This window comes from Chiloscyllium punctatum, chromosome 48, assembly GCF_047496795.1.
Source record: "Chiloscyllium punctatum isolate Juve2018m chromosome 48, sChiPun1.3, whole genome shotgun sequence".
Lineage (NCBI taxonomy): Eukaryota > Metazoa > Chordata > Chondrichthyes > Orectolobiformes > Hemiscylliidae > Chiloscyllium > Chiloscyllium punctatum.
Window position 1 is genome coordinate 40,845,799 of NC_092786.1, and position 21,497 is coordinate 40,867,295.

Genomic DNA, 21,497 nt, shown 5'->3' on the forward strand with positions numbered 1-21,497 from the left:
AAGTTGTAAATGGAAAGGAAGTAAACCATTTTTCACTAAACTGTGGTGTCTTACAGGAGAAAAAGATGGTGTGGCTATTAGTTGTCAGGAGTTGCAGAAGTTACTTCAAGACGCAAAAGAACATGAAGTTCAGCTGGAAGGCCAAATTAAAGCATTGGAATCCAGAGTTCAAGACTTGAGTGCCAGTGAGGAAGAGGCAAGTATAAAGAATTTGTTTTCTAGATATCTGCAACTCCATACACATCCTTGTGTTTAACTGCAATAAACTAAATTAAGCCATAATGCAGACATCAAATCAAGTTAACTAAGCAGTAATTGAATATTCACATTTTGCCAATTTTACACTTCTTTGAAAAGAATTAAAACAAGGTTTTGATATGTAAAGAACATTTCTTTCCTCAAGATAGTGGGACTCTTGTCAAGTAATTTAGCACAAGACTTTGGCTCTTGTATTTTAATCTTTATGCCCAGAAACTAGAGTCAGAGTTTTACAGCATAGAAAGAGGTCCATCTGCCCATTGTGGCTGTGACGATCACCAAGCACCTGTCTACTCTAGTCCAATTTTCCAGCCTATGGTCCATATCATTGTATCCTATGATGCTTCAAGTGATCATCTAAATGCTACTTAAATCTAAGCAGTGAATGAATGTTCACATTTTGTAAATTGATGAAAGAAATGTTCTTTACATATCAAAACTTGCTTTAATTCCTTTTTGAAGAAGTGTAATATTGGCAAAATGTGAACATTCAATCACTGCTTAGTTAACCTGATTTGATGTCTGCATTATGGCTTAATTTAATTCCTGCGTCTACCATCCTTTCCAGTAACGAGTTCCAGATCCCAGCAGCCACTTTACCTTAAATCTATGCCTCAAAGTATTGATCCATCTATTAAGGAGACATGTTTTTTCCTATGTACTCTCTACATACCTCATAGTTTTGTGCTCAATCAGGTATATATGTGTGTCCCACCCACCCCAGTCTATCTAGTCTCTTCAAATCTGGAATGGTCTAGCCCAGCAACATCCTGGTGAATCACCTCTACACTTTCTCTAGTCCAATCACATCTTTCCTATAGTGTAGCAACTGTACTGCAAACTGTACTCCAGCTGTGGCCTAACTCATGCTTTGTACAGATCTCTCTTAAGGTCCCTACTCTTGTATTTAATGTCTTTACAAGTTAAGGCAAGTGTCCTATAATGCCGCCTTAACCATCTTAATCCATCTGTCTTGTTGCCTTGAAGAATTTCTGGACATGCAAACCAAGATTTTTCAGAGTTTCACAGGTCTTGCCATTCATTATGTGCTGCCGTGCCTTGTTTGACCTCCCAAATGCATTACGTCTCACTTTTCAGGACTAAATTCCCTTTACCATTCTTCTGCCCATCAGATCAGCCTGTCTTTCCTCCTTGCTATTTACCACACCGCCATTTTATGTTAGGATCTCGAAGCTTGCTAATTAAACCTTCTACATTCATGTCTAGCTCACTAATTTATGCTACAAACAGCAAGAAACCCAACACTAAACCTTGCAGTATGCCACTGGATATGAGCCTCCAGTAACAAAAACAATCTTTGACTGTCATCCTCTGTCTTCTGCAACTATGTCATTTTTTGGATCCAGTTTGCCAAGTTGCCCTGGATTCCCTGGGCTCTTATCACCTTGACCAGTGTCCTTTGTGAAACCTTGTCAACAGCCTTGTCAAAAGTCCATATAGACGCATGTGCTGCACCACCCTCAACCATACAGCTAATCACCACCTCGAAAAACTCAAATTATATCTGCCAGACATGATCCCCTCATGACAAAGCCATGCTGATTACTCCTGATTAATCTTACACCTCCAAGTGTAATTTAATTTAATCCCTCTCAATTCTTTTCTGATAGTTTCCCTACCTCTGATGTTAGGGTCACTGGCTCATAGTTCCCTAGTTTATCCCCATCGTCCTTCTTGAATAATGGAATCACATTAGCTATCCTCCAGTCCTTGAATTTGAGATTAATGGAGGATGTCCAGACACAAGAGAATTATGGTAAAGTGAGAAGTTTGGCGTTTGAGTAAAAGAATTGTTCTAATTGTTTTTTCTTTAATAAATTCTGATTGTTCTCTTATGTGTTTTCTGTCTCACCACTTTCCTTTGATATTTGCTAAACTCAGATGATCAAATAATCTGGGCACTGAACCAGTAAAAAGTCTCTGATGTTAAAGGAATACGTCATTATGTACAGTTGATTCTATGTAATGATAGAATCATGCAAGTTTTCATAAGTTTAATTATATGATTATTCGAATATGATTGTGCACTGTCTGCACAGCTAAAATGTGCAAAATGCAGGTGTCGTTATGTTGTATAAGTGCTATCGACAGAGTGAAGCTAATGTTATTTATGTATTTAAGCCTCACTTTGAGATTTGTGTACATAATGAGGCAATGATACGTTGTCTAAAATTGTCTTTAGAAAGTATATTAAGCTTTTCAGGTGGATGCTACACACCCCATTCCATTGTTCAAAAGGCAGGCATTAATCTCATTGCTGTTCTGATCTTATGTCAAAATGATTGCTCCTTTCACCTACATAATAACAAAATTCACACTTTAAACATAGCAGAAACCTTTGCTTCGCTGCTGACTGCAAAGTCACGGCACTCACAACTTATCTGCCAATGGCAATCTAATGATCTCTGTGGTATTGATGCCTACTTTCCTGACATGGCTTGGTGCTTGACTCATATTACAGAGTACCACAGGCACCCAAAAAGTGGTGTTGTCAATTTGCGTAAGCAGTCAATAGCTTTGAAGTAGTCTCATGTATGTCAGACTAATTATTAACTGACTGATTTTTACTTTTCTAATAATTATTTTATGGAACAAAATAATGATTAGACCATGCACATGACATTTAAAATCAAGCTTGAAAAAATGTTGATTTTTTTTAATTGCATGTTTTTTTTAAACTGCATGATGAAAATAATTGACATTCTTTTGCAAAGGATTGGTTTCACAAGGCTGGAACAGTTGCTTAGCAGACTGATGGTAATAGAAACCCAGGTACATGTCTTTCAAAAAGATTGTCAAGGATTTTAACAGATATTCAGATGTGATAAGAGAGGCTGTTATTGATCCTTGTCACAATTGATTGTGTACCTCATGGAGTTGAACTGCACAGTTTGTGGAGAAGCATGATATTACAGGCAGCAACTTCAGGATTTCTGCACTTACCATGTGTGTGGATATAGCAATTGCTATCCGTTTTTGAGGAATAATGGCAAAATCCAGGCCAATTAATCATATTTAAGGCTGAATGTATATGGTCATGTTTTTTTGTTTTGTCTTTGTTCACGGTCCTCAGCGTCATTGTGTCGTGTTCTCAAGATTTAACTTTCCTTTGTTTAATTCTGTTGGATGATGATGGTTAGTGCTGGGAGGTGGAACATTTTCATTTCTGGCATCCAACATTAGTGTGGAATTTATTACTAGATTCCAAGGAAAGACTCCTCTACTTTGTCGCATTTTCTGCCACAACTCGACCTCCAGCTACCAGCCCTATTGCACCAGTAAGACAGTCATTTATGTGCTTTAATTGCCAATTATATTTCCAGACCTTTGAAATTGCAAAAGATAGGGCAATTTTTATGGTATGTCCCTATTCATGCAAGAAATTAGATTGAGATATGTGCACCACATTCTGCATTGGCCCATTATATAACTGTGGGGCACCCAACAGGACTGAGCTGAATTTAAGATTTTAGAACTGAAAATCTTTTAACTCACCATTCCATTCTATTTACAATTATATAGTTGATATATTTTGTAAGCTTGTAAATATTTACTGCTACTAACATTTTTGGAGGAAAATAAATGCACTACTGCATGCGAAGCAATCGTTTTTGGGACTGTTACTTGGAAGGGCATAAACTCTTAATTTGGTTTCCTGTGACTTGTTCTCATTCAAGTTTGATATATTTTATGCCATTAACTCTGTTCCTTCATAAGTCAAATGAACAGTCAAGCATCTGTTTTGACAGTGACCATGGTTGAGCATCCTTGCTAGAAGATTTGAATCAGATTTTAACTGGCTATATCCTCTTTGGGATTGGAAGAATAGTTAAGTTTGTACTTCCTTAGAGGAGTAGATCCATACTATTCTGGAGTAACAAGAGTAATGCATAAAATCCCCTGCTTGTATTGTCCTGATGGAACTTAGCTTGGTGCTTTTGAATCTGAATCATTACTTTATATTCTGCTTAATTATACATGTTCCTGGGATTTCACTGCAGGCGTTGAAGAACCAGAAGATTGCTGAAGCAGCCATGGAAAGTATGCAACTACAGCTGTCTGAGCTGTGTCGCTCAGAATCTCTCAGTCGTGCCAAAGAGCAGCATGAAGCTGTCGTTTGTGCTCTTAAACAGAAACATGAGGAATCAAGCTTGGTCATGCAGCAGACACTTGATGCAACAAGCATTGCATTGGAAGAGCAGGTTCGAATTTAGCCCATTTGATTGTGAAGTTTGGTACTGCTGTGCTGCAATTATTGTACAAGTTTGCCTGATAAAAATAATTGTCTGCTTGAAAATGTATTCTTTCAAACAATATATACATACAATTGGATAGAGCAATAAAAACGAATGTAAGTTCTGGGACACAATAAAAAGAACATTAAACTTAAATTAAGTTAACTGAAACATAATGAGATGTTCGTACAAATCCGCTAAATACCATATTACTTAGAAAAAATACTTCAAAAGTGTATTTTGTGTGCACTGTTCTCAGCCATCTATGTTGTGAGAGTCAGCTACTAAGTTCAAGATGCTAAATGATGCTCAAACTTGGTTTTGATTTTTTTTTCTTTTTCTTTTCTCTTTATTCTCTTTTCTGTCAGCAAGAGAGTTGTAAGCAACTTCAGGAACAAGTTAAACAGTTGGAAAGGCAACAAGAAGAAGCTAAGTTGGAGAAGGCAGAAATAATTAATGGACTGACTAGAAGTTTAGAAGCAAGTCAACAACAGTGCAGAGATTTATTGCAAACAGGTTGGGAACCCACTAAACAACATAATTAAATGCAACATTAAAGCTGCAGTGTAACTTTTTTTTGTGAATGAATTTATTTTTTGTCAACCACAATTTTTGATCGTTCTTCTCATCTATAACTATGTCACAATTTCCAGTCACCATGTTTTACAGGGACACTGTAATAGTGTCACATGTATTGCTGTTGCTTTCTTAAGCCTTGCAAAGTGCCAATGCTCACAAGTGGACCTATAATCTTGTAGAACACAGTCTTCAACTCATGATTGGGTTAATACTCCTTTAATGTTAAATTCCAGCACTGTAAGCTATGTTGCACATATGTTCCAGGTTCAGTGCAGGAGATCACTCAGCTTCGGATTCAAGTTCAGCAAGTTCAGTCTGCCAAGAACATCAGTGATAGCATGAACAAGGCTTTACAGGTTATCATTTTGTTTTTATATTCGTTTGTGGGATGTGGGTGTTGCTGGCTGGGTCACCATTTCTTGTTGATCCCTAATTAACTTAAAAAAAAATGCGGCGTGTCTTTTTGAAGTGTTAGGTCATTTGATATAGTTACACCACAATGGCGTTACTGAGGGACTTCCAGGATTTTGACACAGTGACAATAAAGGATTGGTGATGTATTTCCAAACCAGGATGGTGTACAGCTTGGAGAAAAAATTGCAGGATATAGTATCTACAGTCAATGTACTTCTAGATAGTGATGGCTCATAGGTTTGGTGCAGTCTAAGAATTTTGGTGAATTTCTATAGTGCAGTTTGTAGATGGTACACACTGCTGCTACTGTGCACCGGTGATGTAGGGAGTGAAAGTGTTGAGTGGTGCCAATCAAGTGAGCTGTTTTGTCCTGGATGGTGTCAAGCCTTCCGAGCATTATTGGAGCTGCATTGGTCAAGGCAAGTGGAAAGTACTCCATTACATGTCAATCTTGTGACTTGTAGAAGATGGGCCTTTGGGAAATGAAGAGTTGAGTTTTCATTGTAGGATACCTAACCTCTGATCTGCTCTTGTATTTACACAGATAGAATAGTTTTCAAATAGAGTGAAATTTCAAGAAGTAAGAAGGAAGAAGTCAAGAGCATTTGAAATGATTTTGAGGAAATGTGTTATACTTCCTGAAACATAAGGAAAGGAACAACATTTTAAAAACTAGTATCCCAATTGTTGTTCAAGTTCATTCAAAGAAGTAAAGTGCATTTAATTGAAGAGTCCACTGGACTCTACTTTGACAGGAACACACTATTCTTGTTTACAGGAATCTTTTGCAAATCTCATCTCCAGAAGTAATTTTTACTATTTTGAGATGTTTATGTTCTTGTGTTGAAACTTGCCAAATTTAATTAGCTGTTTGCTTTTCCCTACTTTTGGACTTATGTCCAAACTTGTACCCAAGTTATACCTTTGAAAGTGAAGTGAGAGTTTTGTCCCTCAAATTTGCGTGAATTGAAATCATAACTTTTATCTTCATTTTTTTTCAGGAAGAACTGGCTGACTTGAAGGAACAGATTACTTTTTATGAATCTGCTGTGAAGATTAATGTTCTTACTAAAGACATGGTAGAAGAATTAGAACTTCCGTTATCAGATTCCTACGTGGATCTTGGTATCAAGAATGGGAAATGGAAAGCTCCCAGGTTCCAAAGGTAGATTCTGAAATTAATGTGCAGTCATAGAATTGTTAAGTGCTAGTTGCAGTCTTTCATCTTTTAAATCTGTTTCCAGGTGGTATCTTGCAAAATGCTTAGTATTTTTTACTTATGGATTTATATAAATGATGTGATGATTACTGAACTTAGCTGTCTACTATTTTGGAGATGCATTCATCAGTAATTTAGTTTGGCATTTTAGCTTGTATTTTACAGTCGTCATGTTGTCACCTTTACAATCAGTGAAATGCTCCATTATTGAAATTCATATGGACAACTTACAGGTCTGGGCTGATACATGGCAAATAACATTGTTTAGCATTTCTATGGCATGAATGACCAATTCCAACAAGAATCTAACCATCTATACTTAATATACAAACTGAATTACAAACCATGAATCGCCCATGCAAGCAGCATCCTGGATGCCGTCACTAGCCTGTTACACGACTGGACAAAATGCTGGATATTCTGCAGCAAGTGATTTTCTAAATGTTTTTTCACAACCTACAAAATACACATCATGAGTGTACTGCTGTGCTGTCCATTTGACTGGATGAGAATTCCAACAACACTACATTATCCAGTTCACTTGATAGGCATTTCATCCATCACCTTCAACATTACACTTATTCTAGTTGAGTAATGTGGTTATAATGTGTAACGCCCACAAAATGCACTACAACAATTTGCCAAGGCTTTTTCAACAGTGGCATCTAGAAGGACATGCCAGCACATGAAACTCCCTACTCGCAAATTTCCATCCAAATCATGTTATTTTGATTTGGAAGTGTGGTATATTTCCCTTATGAATACTGTATTAAACTTGGGAACTCTCTAATGATCAGCACTGCATCTAAACAATATGAACTGTTGTTTTTTCCCAAAGTAGTCCATCGTCAACTTCTCAAAGGCACTTGGGGGGTGGATTATAAATGGCAGACACATCCAACGAACAAATCATTTTTTCAAAAATAATAAAAGAAGTAGGATGTAAGAAAAACAATTAGTGTAAAAAATACTAATACCTTTTGTTGCAGAGCTTCCTCCTTCCTTTTTGTTTGGCACTGCCTCCATAGTGCCATTCCAGTGATGGTTTAAAATAAACCCTTCTCTCTGGAGTAATCCACACTTCTCTCTTGTTGATGAGATTCTGCTGCTACTTGTTATTTGCCATATTTCCTTGTGAGAGAGAATTCTTTATCGGTAAGCATTGTGCAGTCCACTTATTTGGATGTCATCACTGTCATGGTTAAATATGGCAATGTGTGAAAGTTGCGCAGTGTAGTATAAGCTTGCAACATCTCTAAGAAATAAAGCTATGAATATAGGGTATAACTCATGGTTTTTAATATTTGAAGGCCTGTTGTACACTTGGAAGAATGTAGCATTTGCAGATGTTTTCACTGACATTGACAACTCTTGTGAGATCATTGAGTTTTTATGGCACTGTTTCCAGTTCGCTGAAGCTCAACTCTAGCATCAGCTGTCATGGCTTTCTGGTTCCAGTGCCTTTGCAGAATTGTGGAGAGAGTCCCCTGTTCCCCGAATGGATCTCTTCCTCCCCACTAAAGCTCAGAAAAATGTCAGACAATCTTCAAGTATACACTCTCCCCTTGCCCCATAGTCCACTCTTCATCCTATTTGGCTTCTCTTACACTGACTGTTATAGCACCAGCTGCACCAGAATCCATCTCCTCTTTTAAGAGGTGCCGACTTCTCTCAAACTTGGGTCTTTTACTGAGGTATACAGCCAATTGTCACTATATTTAGCCTTGGCTGGATGTGGTAGTTATAAAATAACTATAAAATAAAGTAGACAACAGAGTTTTGGAGTGTTGACAGCATTGGAAGTATCAAACATGCATATCACAGTCCTCATTCTTGTTTACAAGAACTGTCAAATTTTACACCTTACCCTTTCTGTTCAGGCTTGCACTAAACAGAGTGTGTGACAGTAAGTCATTAATGGGCAGTATTTGCTACTAACTTGCAAAAGTGAGAATCAGCATGTTTAAAACAGACCTATTTTATTGTGGGTGACCTGCGTTTCAATCAAGACTGAGATAAATAATAAAACAAAGGTACAAGTCTTCAACTATAAAAGTTTTGGGCAAGGCTAAGCAAGATACTCAAGTGTGTTTTTTTTAAATTTACCCTTTTTTATCTGCTTCTATAAGCTCAATACAGCAAGATGGCTCAGCTAAGATGTCTAAGGATGAAATAATAATGGAACTGAAGTCTGAACTGGAGCGATCGCTCAGCAGCCTCAGAACAAAACGTCATCAAGTGACTCAGCTTCAGCATGAAAGTAAAGAAGGTCAAAAGCAAATAACTGAGATTAAGGAGCAGTTACAAAATGCTGAAAAAATGGCAAGAAGCCATGAGGTTGGTTGTATGATTGCTTCTTTTCTCAACATGTATTATTTGATTTTTAAAAAAGTATTAAAAATGAATGCTTATGCATGTTGTTTAACGCCATTATTACTTCTAACACCATTATGAGCAAAATTTAATGCTTCAGTCCACTAGACATTACAAAAATATTACCATACTGAGTCAACTAGTTTCTGCCTGTTTGTCCAATGTAGTGTTTGTTACAGTTCTTGCAAGGTATTTTGTGTAAATGACATTAGTTTTGCTTGTTGGCTATATAGGATCCTTCAAGTTCATTAGCTGCTGTTTTAGTGTATTCATGGGTTTGTGGGCTACCATGATGCCGTGAGGTCGGATTAGTCTGGCATGTCTTATAATATTTCAACAATTGTTACCATTAGTACTTTGAAGCAAACAGATGTCCTCGATGGATTTAGTCTCTTAGTCACATTTAGCATTGAATTTTTCAAGGAGTCTGGTTAAGTTTCAACTTAAACAAAATGTCTAATGCCTGGATTCGTTCATCCTGTTTTCAGAAGACTGGGTCCTACATGTACATTTGCAAGTGTATTTACATGAGCTACATCACGAGCCCTATAGATAGGTAATTTAAGATTCATTCATTTTCTGGATTATACAGCATGTGCTGACCAATCTTAGATTCACATTTGATGTTTCTCATTGTTTTGATTTTTGGAAGCATGACCTGTGTGACTAAACAACGGTTACCTGAATGGGTGCAGCTCCAACACTCAAGCTTGACACTATCCAGAACTAAGCAGCCCATTTGATTGGCACCACATCCAGAAACATCAATTGAAAGCTTCACCAACATTCAGCAGCAATGTGCCATCTATAAGATGCATTGCAGAAATTCATCAAAGCTTCTTAAAAAGCACCATCTAAACTCATAGCCATTACCATCTGGAAGGATGTGAGTAGCAGCTATATGGGAACGCCACCACCTGCATGTTCACCTCCAAGCCACTCACCATAATGACCTTGGTGTATCACTATTGTTTCATTAACAGAATCAAAATTCTGCACCTTCATCCCTAGGTCTCTTTGTTCAGCAGTACTCCCCAGGGCCCTACAATTAATTGTATCACTAATACGCATTATAGTGAAATTTGTCTGTTCACAATAGGCAGTATACGGACCATGTTCAGACACCCAGTGCTTGCAAAGTTTTAACACATTGAGGCTCCTTGTTAACTGCAGTCTTTATCCTTTATGAATTTCAAATTATTCAAACTGTTTTGCCCATTTCTGTTTAATATTAATCTTGATCATTTTTATTGTCACATGGCTGTTGATTCTCCATTGTAGTAAATTTAAAATAACCGTGCACAAATCAGCTTGTACCTCTGACACTGCTGTTTCCTTGAGCACTTTGTCCTGTCCAGGAATGCTATTCTGAACATCTCCTTCGTGTTGACGTTGTTAGCATCGTGGTCCTACACTCTGCGACTCCCTCTTTAAATCCTGCATTCCAATTTTCTCTACACCTTTTAGAAAGGTCTTCCTAACTTTGCTATCCAATTGAATACGTTTTTAGTGCTTTGGGATTTTCTTTTACCAAGTTTTGAGAAGATTTGTAGCTCAAGTTGAGGTTCTGGATGTAGGTTTGCTCACTGAGCTGGAAGGTTCAGTTTCAGAAAGGTTCAGGTTCAGTTTTGTCACCATACTAGGTAACATCATCAGTCATTTATTCTGGTGGCTAGTTTTCTGCCTGTTTGTCCAATGTAGTGTTGGTTATAGTTCTTGCAAGGTATTTTGTGTAAACGACAATAGTTTTGCTTGTTGGCTGTATAGGGTCCTTCAAGTTCATTAGCTGCTGTTTTATTGTGTTGGTGGGTTTGTGGGCTACCATGATGCCAAGAGGTCTGAGTAGTCTGGCATTCATTTCTGAGATGTCTTTGATGTAGGGGAGCATGGCTCGGGTTTCTGGACGTGTTTTGTCTGCTTGTTTAGGTTTGTTGCTAAGAAATCGGTGAACTGTGTTCTTTGGGCACCCATTCTTTTTGAATACATTGTATAAGTGATTTTCCTCTGCTCTTCGTAGCTCCTCTGTGCTGCAGTTTGTGGTGACTCATGGAAATAATGTTCTAATTCAGCTTTGTTTGTGGGTGTTGTGGATCCCATTTACCACCCCTGAAAAAAAACAGGAAATGACATCACCACATGGAATAACATCACCAACCCAAGGAAACCTAAACACATAAATAAAAAGCAGGCCATACCACCAGTGCTTCATCTGGAAGCTCACTGATGTTACCTAGTATGGTGACGAAACGTCTGAAACCGAACCTTCCAGCTCATCGAGCAAACCTACATCCATTTTCTTTTACGTTTAGAAGTATGTTGGGTGTGACAGGAGACTGCTGTGCAGATCATAGAAATACTTTAGAAATGTCCTCAAAGAATTTCCCAAGAAGTCAAACATCCTTTCTGACGCCTGGGAATCCCCGACTTATAACTGATCAAGATGGAGCAGGCTCATTCTGGATGCACCAGGGTCTTTGTCAACACAAGTGAAGTTAAGACATTGGAAAGAGCACACAAATCTTGTAACAACTCATCTACCTGACCCTCGAGGCACCACCACCACTCGTGGCAGAGACTGCAGATTATGCATTGGACTTAAATGCCATCTCAGTAATCCACAAGCAAAGTCATTCTTGATCCCTGCCTAAGAGAAAGGGATAGCTATTTGTACTTTGTGTGCTATTCATTGAAAAAAAATTGATTCCTGATTATTTTGAATTGCTTTTCTTAATTTTGCTGTCAATAATTCTTGAATTTCGTGTTTTCTTTTCTGTAATTTTTAGCTTCATATTTGTTTTGGCGGTGTGGAATGTTTCCATTAGCAGAAGTTCAATCAGTCTCTTTTTGTCTTATGATTGTGTGACATCAGCTAGCAATTGTTGATGAAATGTAGAATGGAAGCATGTCTGTGAAATATGTAGATAAAGTCTTTATTTTTCATTTGGTATTCACCAAACCAGTTGCTTTTAGAATACTCAAAGCTATATAACGGAACTTAATTGTATGCATTCAGGTCCGAGCCAGCACTTTGGAAAAGCAGCTAGAGGTGGTCGGATCCTGCTCATCCACCTCTGGAAAGGCTCTTCAAGAAGAAATTGAAAAGTTGCGATGTGAGAGCCAGGCTCTACGCAAAGAAACTCAGGTAAAAATTTAATTGCAGCTCAGTATAAATTTTTAATGGATACACAATAAATGATTGCATTTCTTGATTTAATCTTTCTTTAAAACAAATACCTGTTTACTTCTGTAGGATAAACAGCAGCAGATTGAAAAACTAATTCATAGTGAGAAGCAATTTAAAGAAGCAAACCAGGAGTTGTACAATGAGATGCGGCAGATGATTCAAGACTTTGACAAGGATAAGCAAGAGGCACTTGACAGGTACAGTGTATAGCCATTAATTGAATAAAGTAGGCATCAGTCAACGATGCAAAAATATTTGTGCATGTTGATTCAGGCTCTCATACTTATTGAACTTCAAATCAGTTAAAAAAGCTCATAAGATAATTTGTGCAAGAGTTAAATGCATTTGTTTTATAAACGGGACACAGAATTACCTTGTGTTTTTCTTTGTTTGATATACCGTTGCAGATGTGAGCGACTTCATCAGCAACATCATGAGGATTCCAAATGTCGACTTCAGCAGGAGTTGCAGGAACAGCATGAATTGGAGAAAACGCAGCTGACTCAGTTCTATAAACAGCAGATCATGCAAGTAAAGTGAGTGTGTGATAGGCAAAGACTTTACAGAGATATTTCTAATTTGAATTCAGACTTGATCAAATATCTGTTAATAAAAGTGAACAATGTTGAATAGAAGATTTTACTAACATAGCTACAGTAACATTTTAGTTGCATACGTTGATTTAGCAGAAAATACTTCATGTATTCTCAATATAGGGAAATGTACTTTATAAAATGATTTTAACCAAGAAATCAAAGGGCTCAGTGATCAAAAGGACATTTATTGTTCCCTGATTTTTATGTTTTTACAAACTCAGATGCCACCCAATTAGGAGTACTGAAATCACTATGCTGCACTTTTTTATTTGCTGCTCAGAATTCAATTTAACAAGCACATGGAAAAGCAGAGAAGCAGACAAATAATATATTCAAATGAGCAAATATGAATGTTCATGCATGATATAATAAACACTGATATTTACATGGCTAGTTATTTTACTGATGAAATGATATCTTGTTTATCCAACAGTTGAATATGATTGAATTTTATATTTTTTGGACACATTCTTTTTCTATTCTATATCTTTATGCACTAGTAATCACCTGGAACAACTGAACTATGAGATGTCTGGAGTGCAGGAGTGCTACATTACCATCTGTAAAGAAAAGGACTCCTTGGAAAGCAAATTAAGGGAAGAAATGTCCCTCAAGCTGATAACAACTGAACAGGAAGTTAGTACCTAATACGGAAAAGGAAATTTTGTTGGATGAATTTTTTCAATATCATAATTCAGGATTGAAAATCATAAACTGACTATTCATTTTGAAACTTGATGATGTTGCATAATATTCTTAATCTTGCACTTCCTATGCATGAATAGTAAAGGATTTGAGGGTTAGAGAGAGAGAGAGAGAGAGGGAGGAAAATGGAGCTGAGGCCAAGAAAAGTCCAGCCATGATCTTATTGAATGGCAGAGCAGGCTGAAAGGGCCGGATGGCCTACACCTGCTCCTAGTTCCTATGTTCTTAAGTTATAACTACTTTTGCAATTTACATATGCATAGTCAGAGTGAATAACTGGAAATTTGTGACAAAGTGAGAATTCAACTGGTAAATCTTACAAGTTTAAGTCTAGAGTAAATGTTAGAATCGGACCTAGATACAATAGTCTTTAAAGATGTTAAAATAGCCTAGTTTAACAGGCGGATGCCTGATAGTTATCTATCAAAAACCTGTGGCAGGTCATTCGGGAAAAACAAGTGATTCAGTAGAGTTACCTATATAAGGACACATTCAAAGTGCTCAGTCAGAAGGAGGGAGATTTTGTTTGTGAGATTGAAACAATGAGTAACCAGAAATTAGCGCAAAGTGAGAATTCAGGGCAGAGGGAACAGAGCTGCTTTAATTAAGGTCTGTCTCCAAAATGCAGAGTGAACAAGTGAAGAAATAAAATGCAGATCGGGATGCCTACCTGCACTAAGACAATGGTGTGTGGCATCATAAATATAGAGAAAGCAACTGATTAGGTTGTACTTCTAGTTTTTTTTTCTCTTTTTTTTCTGAGAAATAACTTGTTAAGCTTTAATAGTAAGTCTATACTTATTCTAACGGTAACAAATAGTTTTTAAGAGTTAAAAGAAGGCAGTTCAGAAGGGCCTGGTGAGGTATACATGCTGTGGTATGTGTTAAATCATGGACAAACCATGTGTCTAAGACTAACATATATATCAAATGTATTATTGGTTTCACAAGCTTGAGGTCTGGGATCAGAAATTTGAATATCAATTGGAGTCACTGTTATGCTTCCTCAAGGTACAGAGCTGTGTGGATAGCATGAACAGGAAATTGGTCACACTGCAGATTTAAGACATACAGGTAGAGAAGGAATGGGTGACTGCCAGACAGTCTAAGAATACCAGGCAGGTATTGCAGGAACTCCTTGAGTCTACCATGCTTGCTATTTAGAAACTGGTGAGGGTGATGGTTCCTCATGGGAGTGCAGCTAGTGTCAAGTCCATGACAATACGGTGCCTCAGATGTACAGGGGAGGAGGAAAATGAAAGAGGGATAATCATTGGAAATTCCACAGTCAAGCGAGTAGACAGGTGTTTGTGTGACAATAAACAGGACTCCTGGATGGTATGTTGCCTCTCTGGCGCCAGGATAGAGGATGTCATGGAGCAACTGCAATATTAACTTCTGGAAGATCAGCCAGAAGGCATGGTCCATGTTACCTACCTATGTCCATGATACTAGACGGATGAATTCCTAAAGACACATTTCAAGAATGTAGGAAAGAAATTAGAAAGTAAAATCTCAAAAAAGTGATCCTAGGATTACTCCAAGTAATATGCTTTAGTGAACAAAAGAATAGGAAAGTTATTTGAATAAATGGCTGGAGAACTAGTGTAGGAAGGAGGGCATCAGATTTCTGAGGAATTGTGAATGGTTCTGGGGCAGGAGGAACCTTGACAAGTTGGCAAGTTTACCTTTGGAACTGGGACTGATATCCTTGCTAGTGCTGTCAGGGTTAAGCAAGCTTGTTGTGGGGGGTTGGTACCTGAGTGGTGACCCAACTTGGAAAGAAGTAAAGTTTGTAACAAGAAGTCCTAAAGATGCTGGGGAGACAATAAGACCAGAGAAACAAGGCTGAGTATGTTTCAAAGCAGAATGATGTCAAAATTATAAAGTTAAGTACGTTCGAACTGAATGTACGCAGCATTTACAACAAAATAGACTATCTAAAGGCACGAATAAAGATAAATAGATATGATCTAACTACCATTACAAAAACATGGGTGCTTGGTTACACAGCACCTGGAGTACTATATGCAGTTTTAGTCCCCTTATCTCAGGAAAGATATTATTCCCAGAGAATGAGTTTGATGAACATTCACCATATTTGCTCCCAGAATAGTGGACAGACTGGGCCTTTATTCTCTAGAGTCTTAAAGAATGAGAGGAGATCTCATTTAAATTTACAAATATTTGAAGGGATGGACCCTTTATGGGTGGATGCACTTAAGATGTTTCCCCTGTTTGTTTAGTCTAAAACCAGGGAGCACAGTTTAAAAATAAAAGGGATGCTTCTTTGGCCGAGATGAGGAGAAATTATTTTACTTGGAGGATTGTGTGCCTTTGGAATTCTGTTTACAGAGGACAGTGAAGGCTCGGTCTTTGAATATACTAAGGTAGTGATTAATTTCTGGTTACGGTGGCATAGGGGGATGGGGTGAGCAAAAAAACCATTGAAGTATTCAATCATTCTCATTGAAGGACTGCTTCTACAGTTTGAATGACCTACTTCTGTTTGTACTGTACAAACCTTGCAATAATCTTCTAACACTGGCAGAACTTTGAATGTGAAATCAGGTATGGGCCTGATTACTTTGTCTTGTGACTGACTGTTCTAATGAGTCCCAAATTTTTATATTTGAAAGGCATATATTATACGAGGCTTGTGTTTTGTGATCATGAAGTGGTAATGGTGTCTTTTATGGTGTTTGATCAGGTGACTATTTTCAATTTTTTTTCCTCCTGAATCAACACTATTTGGAAATTGGCTGGCTCATCAAGAAAGTTTTGCATGTTCTTAAATCCCTGTTCCTGTTTCGTTGTTGGATTTATATTCCAACAATGACCACAAATCAAAAAAAGTCAGTAGGTTAAATAGAGTCACAGATTGACTGACTAGTTATTGTTGTTAGTTACAGTTCTGTCCTTTTGATCTTTTTAATATGAATTCAAATTCAATCCAGTTTTGTTTGCGTTAGGATCCCAAACAAAATCAATTTGGAGAGGTACCACAAAAGCAAAATACTGTGCATGGTGGAAATCTGAAATAGGCACAGAAAATGGTGGAAATGTACATGGGTCTGTAGAGAGAAAATAGTTAACATTTCAAATCCTGTGATCCTCCTTTAGAAATTGAAGCAGCTAGGATAAGGTATTTAAGCTGATGATGGGGGATGGCAGGGGAAAGGATGGATGGAGCGAGTGCCCAGAGAGAGTGTTATGGATCAGGCTAGACCAACTAAAAGCATTTCAAGAAAGTAGTCTAGACCCTAATTTTGCTAGTTGTTTTAAGCAGGTGTAATGCAGATATCCAGAGGGCAATATAGTTGGTCAAACATGTAGTTTTAAACAAAACAGAGTTCATTTACAAGATTACCAAATTAAATACAAACAAAAGAGAACAGAATACCAAATAACTTAATCCATCTGAAAACCCAACAGATCATCCCAACCTAATGATGCTGTTCCAAATACTTGCCACAATTATGGGAACCCTTGGCACAAAATGTAAAATCAAACACAGGAGAGATGTCAGAGAGAATGGAGGATCAGCCTCAACCTGCTTCTTTGGATCCAGCCGCTTTTTAAACTTTACTTAACTGATTTCAGTGAATAGACAGACTGCCCAAAACCAAATCAAACCAGAGAAAAGCTGAGCTGGGAGAACTGACCACTCCCCTTTCATTGTACAATATTTTTAAACTTAAAAGCTTTTTGCCTGAGGCAGTATCTGTTAGCTATAATCAAATTGGCCTGAAAACCCTTCAAACTTAGATTTTTCGAAGTCTGTGTCTTTTATGATCTCTCTAGGGAAAAAAACCCAAGAACCACATAACCTTGTTAAAGGAGCAGCATGACAAGACAGAAAAACGGATAGGCAGGCAAGAGAAGAGTTGATAGTAGGCCAGGACAGAAGAGAAGCTAGGTAGATGATAATGCTCACAATGCGTTGCTGTAAATTGATTGACTGTATTGACCCATTTCATCACAGGACCTGGGGTAGTGGGTTAGGTGATGGACAAGAAAGAGGGTCCTCAGGCTCTGAGATTGTTAAACTCAATACTTAACATTCTGAAGTTTGTAGTGTGCTGAAACAGAAGATGAGGTATTGTTCCTCCAGGTTGCATTGAGATTCGTTGGAAAACGAGGCTGTCCCTAAGATAGAAATTCCAGCATGGAAACAACATGGTGTATTAAAGTGGCAAACAGCTGGAAGCTTAGGGTCATTTTTGCAGACAGATGTAGGTGCTCCACAAAGTGTCACTTATGGTCAAAGTGGTAATTTAGTCTCCTCAGTATGAAGCAGACCACATTGTGACAATCAATGCAGTAGACCAGTTGAACGAACTGTGGATAAATTGCTGCTTTGCCTGAGGCCTTTGGTGAGGAGTGAGCTGGCAGGTAAACTGGCAAGAGTTGCACCTTCTTTGATTGCATGGGAAGGTAGCGGGAGGAGGTATTGCGAGTGAATGAGGAGTGGACCAGAGTTTCCCAAGAGGGAACAGTCCCTGCAGAATGCTGACAAGGGAGGAGTGGGGAATAAGTGTCTAGCAGTGGCGTTTTGGTAGAAGTTACGGAAATGGAAGCTTATGATCCTTTGGATGCAGATGCTGGCAAGGTAAAAAGTAAGGACGAGGGGCATCTTATTCATTGTTGTAGAGAAGGAAAAGAATGAGGGCAGAAGTGCAGAAAATGAGTTGGACGTGGGTAAGGGCCCTGTTAGTCAAGGTAGTAGGGAATCCTTGTTTGAGGAAAAAAAGTTTAACAGTCTTAGGCTTCCTGCAGAAAGTGCAAGGAGTCAAAGTAGATATTGTTCAAAGTGTGGACATACTTAAGGTGAAGGAGGATGATGGTGGATGGCAACAATTCAGGCTGCCTTTTGAGGAAGAAACAGAGCCCCAATATCAGCCTGATGGGGAATGGACATGAAAAAAGGATGTTGAAGAGGAATTGGCTGGTGTCTGTAAGCTGAACGTTTTAAAACTAATATAAAGCATCAGTGTAAGGGGGAAGGAACTGGACTAGGAGAAAAAAAATCAAAATCAGCTAAGAAGAAGTAAGTTATGTGCAGGAGAGACAGAGAAACAGTGGGTCTGTCCCAGAGCAATTCTGTTTGTGGATTTTGGGAGGAAGGTAGATGTGAGCTGTATGGGATTAGCAGGGGGAATAAGTGAGGAGAGTAGAGAAATTAAGGAAACCAATGTCACATCAACAATTGATTGAGGGCAAGTACGAGAGTATAAGGAGAGTGTTGGAGGAGGGTGACAAGGTCTCTGGGGCAGGGAACGGACTCTTGTCAAGAGTTTGATGTCATGTCGTGTCCACAATTCATTGCAGTGGGAGCGCAAATGAATAAGACTCAGTCTTTTGACTACTGAAAATTCAGCATCAGAGTGTGAACAGTCACGAAGTGCAGTAAATACCTGACAAGGTGTGGTTAGGAGAAGGAATAGAGTCAGAGAGATGGGGAGGAAGTTTCCAGAGGGGCATGGGTACCTTAGAGTTTCTGCAACCTTTGTTCCTTAGTGTCTGAAAGGAAGAGAAAAAGGTTACTGTTAAAACCTTGAATAAATCAAAAGAATGAAGTCAAACTGGATGGCAGGACAGCTTTGAGAAAATATGAGGTGGTGCTGATGGAGAGAGATTGAGAATGTGCATAAAGCAGCACATGACATTCAGCGTAGATCTCAGGGAACTACCTTCACTGCTTCTCTTGATTTCTTGTCTACAATTTCAATTGTTATATCTTCAAATGAATTATGTCTGCTGTGAGAAATATAAATATCCCATTTCAGCATTATGGCAGTTGTTTTAGTGTTGCAAAAAAAAAAGTAGAATTTATGAGGCACAACAGACATATCATACAGTCATACCTTCAAACGGTAAAAGCTTTTAGACATGCTTTAAGGGCTTTTTCTATTCTCAAGTAAACCACTGCTTTTAGGAAAACATATATTTACTCTTTACTATATCCAGAATGCAGTTATATTTATAGTGCTTAAAGTGTAAACTTTTGACTTTTCAGATGAAAAAGGCCTTTTCTGAAGAAATGAAAGAGCGTTTGAGAGAGCTTCAGGTTGAACTGGAAGAAAAGCATGAAACTCTGATGGTAGCTGCAAAAAACCAATGGACGGTGGAAAAAGAAACTGATATTGAGCAACAAGTTGAGAAGCGTGTTGCGTTGGCCAAAACACATTGGCAAGAGGAACAACAAAAGGTGATTATTTATCTTGCTAATAGTAAAAGTTAAAACTTAGTGCTGTGCGGATCCTTTGCTGTAGTCAACAAATTATTATTGAACACCTTACAGGTTTATTCTTAGCTTCATGCACATAAGGAAATAGAAAATACTTCCGTGTACTGATATGGCACTAGTGGTATTATGTTGACTTTAAATTCTGACAATTATCATATTGCTTTGTGTTTGCAATTTTGTTTATTGTAAATTAATTGTTCTATCTCCCCACTACAGGAAGTTAGTTTCAATAGGGTGGCACAGCGGCTCAGTGGTTAGCATTGCTGCCTCACAGTGCCAGGGTCCCAGGTTTGATTCCAGCCTCGGGTGACTGTCTGTGCGGAGTTTGCGCGTTCTCCCTGTGTCTGCGTGGGTTTCCTCCCACAGTCCAAAGATGTGCAGGTCAGGTGAATTGGCCATTCTAAATTGCCTATAGTGTTAGGTGCATTAGTTAGAAGGAAATGGGTCTGGGTGGGTTACTCTTTGGAGGGTCGGTGTGGACTGGTTGGGCCGAAGGGCCTGTTTCCATACTGTAGGGAATCTAATCTAATGTACTATAGATTTTACTTTGGCAAAACCACAAATGTTGGTTTTATCAATGACAGACCTTCACTGGAGTGTTACTTAATTACCATACTGTGTTTGTTCTGAATCACTAGAAATGTGCAAGTTATCCATTAAATGTGAGATTGGGAAAGCCTAGGCCCTGAAGGAGATGAAAAGAGCTTGGCTTTATGAGAAGTAATTCACGCTCCAGGAATGTTCCAAATTATTTTGTGGTCAATTAAGTACTCTGAGGTATAGTTATCATATTGTTGGAAAATGTAGAAGCCATTTGTGCACAGCACAATCCCACAAACAATGTTATAATAATGATTAGATTCTATTTTTCTAAATTGAGTGAAATGTTTTGGGTGGGAAATGAGAGAACCGTTCTGCTGCTCCTTTCAACTGGACCATATGATCTTTACACTTGAGAGAGAAAATGATGCTTCTCAGAATTGATTGGTTTTGAAATACAGTGACTAATAGGCACTGCTTACATATCTATTACTGCATATCTTGTTGAGGATGTTTTAATTTCAAACTTGTTTCAACTTTTTATTAGCTCAAAGACCAAGAAATGCATGACATTGAAACAAAATGGCAACTTCGTCTCCATGACACTGTAGAAGCAATTAAGCAAAAGACTTCACCTAAGGTGGACCAAATTTGTCAAGCTGAAGAGTACACTGGTACCAAAGTTTATACTTGCCAAGAATTAGAATCTCCGCTTGCTGGTTTAAAAATGACATCGGAGCATCAAGTTGGGGAGGCTTTAGAGCAACTTGAACAACAGAAAAACCATGAAGATAATGTGGCCAAACTGGTGAGTTAATGAACAATGATGTCATGACAAAATGTTAAGAACAATGACTGGTGTTACATAAATATTGATTTTTTTTTTCCCAAGGCGCTACAGGTTGGTGAAGGATAATGCCTCATAATTTGAGACCTTCTGAAGTGTTTAATAAATTAATTGCTTCTGAAATGACCTTGGTCTTTCAACCACAATTTCTGAGCTCCCAACTACATTTTTTTGTTATTCTGTTCTCCCTAAAGAATTCCCTCCATTGAAACATTTCTTAACCATACCGTGCCATCTGCATTTTGTAAATTTGGCCTTTCTAAAAGCACACCAGCA

At 38.1% G+C, this 21,497-nt stretch overlaps 1 protein-coding gene across 1 annotated transcript in view; it reads left to right on the plus strand.

Annotated features, from left to right (window-relative positions):
• LOC140468822 (centrosomal protein of 152 kDa-like) overlaps nt 1–21,290 on the plus strand; it is a 37,880-nt gene extending 16,590 nt beyond the window's left edge. The window contains exons 5-17 of the mRNA XM_072564839.1: nt 57–196; nt 4,281–4,481; nt 4,883–5,030; nt 5,358–5,449; nt 6,509–6,672; nt 8,856–9,063; nt 12,113–12,241; nt 12,350–12,480; nt 12,691–12,819; nt 13,380–13,515; nt 19,604–19,795; nt 20,922–21,182; nt 21,267–21,290. Coding sequence (XP_072420940.1) covers nt 57–196; nt 4,281–4,481; nt 4,883–5,030; nt 5,358–5,449; nt 6,509–6,672; nt 8,856–9,063; nt 12,113–12,241; nt 12,350–12,480; nt 12,691–12,819; nt 13,380–13,515; nt 19,604–19,795; nt 20,922–21,182; nt 21,267–21,290 — 1,955 coding nt within the window. The remainder of the gene's footprint in view (nt 1–56; nt 197–4,280; nt 4,482–4,882; nt 5,031–5,357; nt 5,450–6,508; nt 6,673–8,855; nt 9,064–12,112; nt 12,242–12,349; nt 12,481–12,690; nt 12,820–13,379; nt 13,516–19,603; nt 19,796–20,921; nt 21,183–21,266) is intronic.
• The last annotated feature ends 207 nt before the right edge of the window (nt 21,291–21,497 follow it).